Source organism: Onychostruthus taczanowskii, unplaced genomic scaffold, assembly GCF_017590055.1.
Source record: "Onychostruthus taczanowskii isolate IOZ18803 unplaced genomic scaffold, ASM1759005v1 scaffold1, whole genome shotgun sequence".
NCBI classification, from domain to species: domain Eukaryota; kingdom Metazoa; phylum Chordata; class Aves; order Passeriformes; family Passeridae; genus Onychostruthus; species Onychostruthus taczanowskii.
In genome coordinates, this window is record NW_024496525.1 from 25,878,865 (window position 1) to 25,884,864 (window position 6,000).

At 46.5% G+C, this 6,000-nt stretch overlaps 1 protein-coding gene across 2 annotated transcripts in view; it reads right to left on the reverse strand.

The window, feature by feature from the left end:
- The window catches only part of PRIMA1 (proline rich membrane anchor 1), a 50,568-nt gene extending 44,734 nt beyond the window's left edge, over window positions 1–5,834 (reverse strand). For both annotated transcript variants that reach the window (XM_041402505.1, XM_041402515.1), the window contains exon 1: window positions 5,719–5,834. In XM_041402505.1, coding sequence (XP_041258439.1) covers window positions 5,719–5,811 — 93 coding nt within the window. In that variant the 5' untranslated portion in view covers window positions 5,812–5,834. The remainder of the gene's footprint in view (window positions 1–5,718) is intronic.
- Between the last annotated feature and the right edge of the window lie 166 nt (window positions 5,835–6,000).

Consider the following 6,000-nt stretch of genomic DNA (forward strand, 5'->3'; position numbering starts at 1 on the left):
TGTCCTGCTGAAGCTAAGGACAGTTATGCTAGCATATTTTCTTGTCAAGTTTGGTCTCAGGCGGGTTATTGTCCTAATAGTTTTGGCCTAACATCATCTTCTTTAATTAGCTTTTTTCCACAAGACATTATGTCCTTACAAAGAAGATGTCTCATGCCACGCTTTCTGATCCGTTTTAGGCAGGCTTCTTCTGCCTCTCTGGCAGGGTCACCCAGGGTTGCCTTCTCCCCACTTTTCTCTCCTGCCCAAGTTTTGCTTCCCTTCCCCTGCCAGCTCTGGGCACACAGTCTGTCTCCTCTCCCCTTTCAACCCTGGCCCCCAGCACAGACAGCGTGCCTCTTCCACTACCTCTTTCACTGAGCACCAAGGGGGCTGCACTGCCCTGCAGGAAAGCTGTACACAGTCGTTTTGTATATTTCTGGTCAGAAAGAGAGACGTGGCTAATTAAAACAACATCACTGCACAAAGGACGTGTTCACATGCATAGGAGGTTTCTAAATGCAGAAAGACGCATTACTCTGGCCTCAGGGAACTGGAGGTAGGGCTTTGTTGATTAAATATTATAGGGAGGGAGGAAAGAATAGAAAAGGCTATGTGTAGCTAAGTTGGAAGGACAGCTCAGCACAGCATAAGGCAGAAGGCTCAGTTCTTTAAACAGCTTGTCTAAATCTATTACCAAACATAGGGAAAAACAAATTCAGCACAAGTGCTTTCCAACTTTCCCCTTCACCATCAGGTAACAGTAAGAAGATGGTTAAAGATCATCCCAGACAGCTTCCAGGAACTTACACAAACTCTCTGAACACTCTAATGAATCAAAGCGACTTGGCTGTGTAATCCCTCATGACTAGTAATAAATCTGTCAGCTAAGAAGGTTTATTTGTTTTTAAAGCAAGTGACCCCAGGCACACAGCTGAGCACCAAGGGGGCTGCACTGCCCTGCAGGAAAGCTGTACACAGTCGTTTTGTATATTTCTGGTCAGAAAGAGAGACGTGGCTAATTAAAACAACATCACTGCACAAAGGACGTGTTCACATGCATAGGAGGTTTCTAAATGCAGAAAGACGCATTACTCTGGCCTCAGGGAACTGGAGGTAGGGCTTTGTTGATTAAATATTATAGGGAGGGAGGAAAGAATAGAAAAGGCTATGTGTAGCTAAGTTGGAAGGACAGCTCAGCACAGCATAAGGCAGAAGGCTCAGTTCTTTAAACAGCTTGTCTAAATCTATTACCAAACATAGGGAAAAACAAATTCAGCACAAGTGCTTTCCAACTTTCCCCTTCACCATCAGGTAACAGTAAGAAGATGGTTAAAGATCATCCCAGACAGCTTCCAGGAACTTACACAAACTCTCTGAACACTCTAATGAATCAAAGCGACTTGGCTGTGTAATCCCTCATGACTAGTAATAAATCTGTCAGCTAAGAAGGTTTATTTGTTTTTAAAGCAAGTGACCCCAGGCAGCAGAATATCCTCCATGCTGCTTCAGCTCTTCCAACAGTGCTCACGAGGGGTTAGGGGCTCCAGGCAGGCTCCCAAGAAGAGCCCTGTGAGACAAGAAGCGTCCTTCCCGTGCAGTGTCAGGGGCACAGCTGGGGTACCTCCTTGTTCAACAGGTGTGACAAGATTTACCCTGCTGACAGGAGGAGGTGGCGCAACACCTCTCCAGTGGTGTTGGCAGTTGATTAGGAAGCAGCTATCAACTCCTAGCTCCAGCCTGAGTCCTCGGTTATTGAATCCTGAGAGCTCACTGCAGTCTTGCAGGGGGCAGTGTGATGGGAGAAGATGGACACAGGGAAGAATAACATCGAGCAGACTTGGAGCCAGCTTCCTTTGCAGATCAGAAGCAGCTTTGCATATGTGAGTTTGAAGACAGTGCTGGTATGGCAAAGCTACATTGACTTAGTGCTCTAACTTAATATCAACCAGAACCAAAGGCTTGCTCTGTCTTTTTTTAGAGCTATTGACTGCTTTTAAATCCCTGGAGGCTCTCCTCCCTTAGGCTGGTAATAGAGTGTCCTCAGAAAATAGTGGATAATTTTCCCAATTACTTTGCAGACAAGATTAACACTATCATGGCCAGTCACTTGCTGATCCTGATCCTGTCTACTTTAAAAATATTACTTTAGAGAAAAAAAAAAAAAAAAAAAAAAGGAAAGAAAAAATTTTTTTTTTTTTTTTAAACTTGTTTCTCAATACTTTAGCCTGAACCTCTATAACAAATTCCCATGATAATTTTTAAATAGTTGGGAAAGGACTGACATTTAAAAGCATGGGCTTTATCACCTATTTGTTTCCCTTCTCCTGTCACTGGGTGAAATGTGTGGTTGTTAGAAGATAGAAGTAGGAATATAAATATTACCTTGACGGGTTTATCTTAAAGGCTTTGTTTTAAAAACAAAGATATTTTAAGTTGGTTGAAATCCGCCAAGAAAAGGAAAGACCCAAATCGAGGCTGAGGGCCTCAGGGAGGAGAGAAATAGTCAAGGACTGCAGCAAGAGGACAGAATAGTAACAGTAATATAAAGCAGCAGATAACAGTAGCAAGATAGAATCAGGAAAAGAAGGAAGGCATTTGGCTCCTTTTCAAGGAAAAAAAATCCCCCTGTTGATGTCTATTAGTCTTCTTATGAAAGAAATGAAGGCTATTACTTGTGTCTTCTAAAGGTAAGCAGAAAAAAATCACTAGAAAATACGCTTTAGGGAACAATCTTGCTCTGGCAGGAGATGACGAAATAATACTCCATTGTTTCTTTCTTACTGCCTGCAATGCAAGGTAAACTGCCTTTACAGCATATGACAGGAAAAGAAAAGTGTTTTGAAGGAGCCACATCTTTCTATGGCCAGGTCACCTAAATGAATCTGGCCTCAAACTTTACTGCTTATTTGCTCTGGCAGACTCTTCCATGGCCCCAGAATGGCTTTGGAAGACCTTTGCAGGTAAGTGGTAACTGGGAGCCCACCAGGCTGCCAGGCAGTTTGAGGCACAGAGGTTTCCTTGGCAAAGGTTCACCTCTGGAGATGCAGTCCCAGGGCTTGCTCCCTAGCTCTTCCTGCCATTCCTCTGGGTGCTGGAGGTGCCATGAACATGTTTTCTTGGCCTATCTGAAACTCGGCTGCTTGTTTGGCATCAGGCTTTCTTAACACACAGAGCACTTGACCAGTCTAGACATATGCTGCCTGGACTTCAAGCTGATGCATTTTTTTTCCCTGCTCTGAAAATACGTAGAGTTGACTTTATGGATTTGTGCATTTGATGTGAATGTGTTTTGCAAAAAGGGCAAAAGTTTTAAAATACTTATGGAAATGAAAATCTGATCCACAAATGTCCAGAGAAGAACAAACAGAAAGTGGTAACAGGTCGTTTCCTTTTCAGTCTCTGTCTCTGAAGTTTGTGCCTGTGGAATATTTCTCTTTAATCCAAGATTTCTTTTTGAAACAGTGATCCTAGTCCTGTTTTGCATACCATGGAAGAATAAATCTGCATGTGGTCAGAAGTATTTAGTATTTCAGTAGAGTCCCATGGGGTTGCAGCAGTCCACAAGCATGCTCTACAGAGTAGGATGGGAAAAGAGGATTAATACAGTCCCTGGAGGGTGGCCTTCTTGTGACTTTTTTTAATCAGGTAAAAGGAGGAAAGCTTTAACAGAAAAGTGCAGTTGACTGAAGGCACAGAGACCTTTTAAAGCCTGCTGATGTAGCAAGAGCTTTGTCTCTTGGAAGCAGTCTACAGAGATGAGATGAGATCTCAACATTGCTGCATAAATCCCAGGACAGCTCTGTGCAATTCACATCAGTTCATCCAGACCCATGTTTACAAAACCAGAAAAAATGCATCCCTGCTATTTATCATGACTCTTTCTGCTCTTTTTAAAATTATGTCAAAAGCCTCTGACAGATTCATCCCTTCCCTCTTGTCACAGAACTGGCTACCATGCTAATAAGAAAAGATTGTGGGTTTTGCTTTGGTTTTGTTTTTACTAAGATAAATGTTTCTCCTTTGATTAGCATCTGACTGATTCTTTTAAGTGTCTGAAGTCAGGGCCTAAGGAGGAAATGCCGAGGTGGGAGGGAAGGCTATGCCACACTAAGTCACTGTGGGGACAAATGCGTGAAGAGGGGCTGGGGGATGTGAGAAAACATGCCTGCTGCTATAGATGGAGCAGGGCAGGGGAGCAGCGATGCAACACTACAGAATTAGTCAAGGAGAGAATGGCTCGTGAGACTGAAGATAAGAGCAAGGATTATGACTCAACATGGAGAAGGGAATCATGGGAGGGCTTCAACCATGAAGGAATTTCAGTCACAGGAAGGATGGAAGACTGGCATGCCAGTAAGCATTCCATACGTCCCCTTCCTATTGGAACCTGCTGATGGGAGCCCAGTTTTGGGAAAACTGGAAAAAAGCTTGAGTATGAGCAGGCTTACTGTTTGTTCTTCCACAGGACAGCAAGCAATAGCACAAGTACAGTTGATGAATGGGTCATTCATCCAAATTCCAAATTATTGCAAGGAAAGGCTGGTGAGCTCCTTGGCTTTTGTATTTCTCAGAGCCTGTTTCAATTTTTATAAACGTAATTGTTTTGAAAAAAACGTTTCAGATCATGTAAGTAGTTTGCCAGAAAGATGTTTATCCAAGGTTTTTTTTCTCTGCTTAATTGACTGATAGGGGAGAGGTTGCAGGAGGCGTTTCTTTTCACCCAACTGTGGGTGCTTCCCTGAGAAATTCAGTTATAGTTTAACTGAAGATTAGCTACCAAAATATTTGAGGAGGACAGCAGGAAGGTAGCTCTGGCAGAAATTTTTATGACAGGACATTGGTTTAAAGGTTGTTTTTGTTGTATTTCTGTTCATTTTAATCCACAAGGAGCACAAATCCTCTTTGTCATTCATGGCAAGAGACAAGATGCTAAAACAAACAACATCTCTCTAATCTTTTGGGAGTCACTAAGTTTAGATCAGGGAGTAAAATATGTGGAGTCTCCACTTTTTTTTTCCAAGAAAGACTGTAATTGGTTGGTTCTTGAACGGCACTTGGCTGGCTAATCAATCACTTCTCTGAAGACTTATATTATAAATAAACTTTAAAATATCGAAGTGACGCATTTGAGATGAGCTTTGCCGCTGTTCTGATTCTCCAAACCGGATGGGCGCTCTCCCCCACTGTATACCAATTTCTCCCAATCTCTCTTGCGGGCCACCCACATTACAATCAAGGTCACACAACACCACGGCGTCGGAGTTGGCAAAGGCTGATTCAGTCCTTTACCTAGAAAACCCTGAATTCAATTCGCAATCAATACCGAAAACCCACGGCAAGGCACGACCGCCGGGGCTCCGCTCCGCCGCTGCCTCTTTCCGTGCATCTTGCCACCTACAGCAAAATGCGCTTCCCAGCCCTCTGACCGCCGGCGCGCCGAAGAAAGTCAACTCCATCCTGCTGGGACCGAACACGCTCGGACCGAGTTCGGCGCTCCGAGGCTGGCACCGGCCGCCCGTCCCGCACACCCGCCGTCCCGCAGCCCCCAGCAAGGGGGGCCCTCGCCGGGGAGAGCAGCGGCTCTCCCGGCTTTGGGGCCGCCTCCGCGACCACCGCCCCGCCACGGCCTCCTCCCCGCAGTGCCGGGGCTGCCGGAGGGGCTCTGCCCGCACCCCCGCTTTCCCCCGCCCCCGCCCCGCGCCCCCCGCAGCTGCGAGCGGGCTCGGGCGGCCCTACCTGGAGGGACCCCCAGAGCGGGTGGAGGGCACAGTGCAGCAGCAGGGAGGGCCAGCAGTAGCGGAGCAGCCCCAGCAGCTGCCGGAGCAGCATCCCTCCTGGGCGGGCGGGCGGGGGCGCGGGCTCCGGGCGACCTGGGGAGGGAGCAGAGCGAGCCGGCAGCAGAGGCGTTGGCTCGCACCCATCCCCGGAGCGCGACTGTCCCAACTTTAATTCTGGAGGGGAGGGAGGAAAGGCGGGAGGGAAGGAGGGGGGGAGGGAGGCAGGGAGATGGGCGGGTGG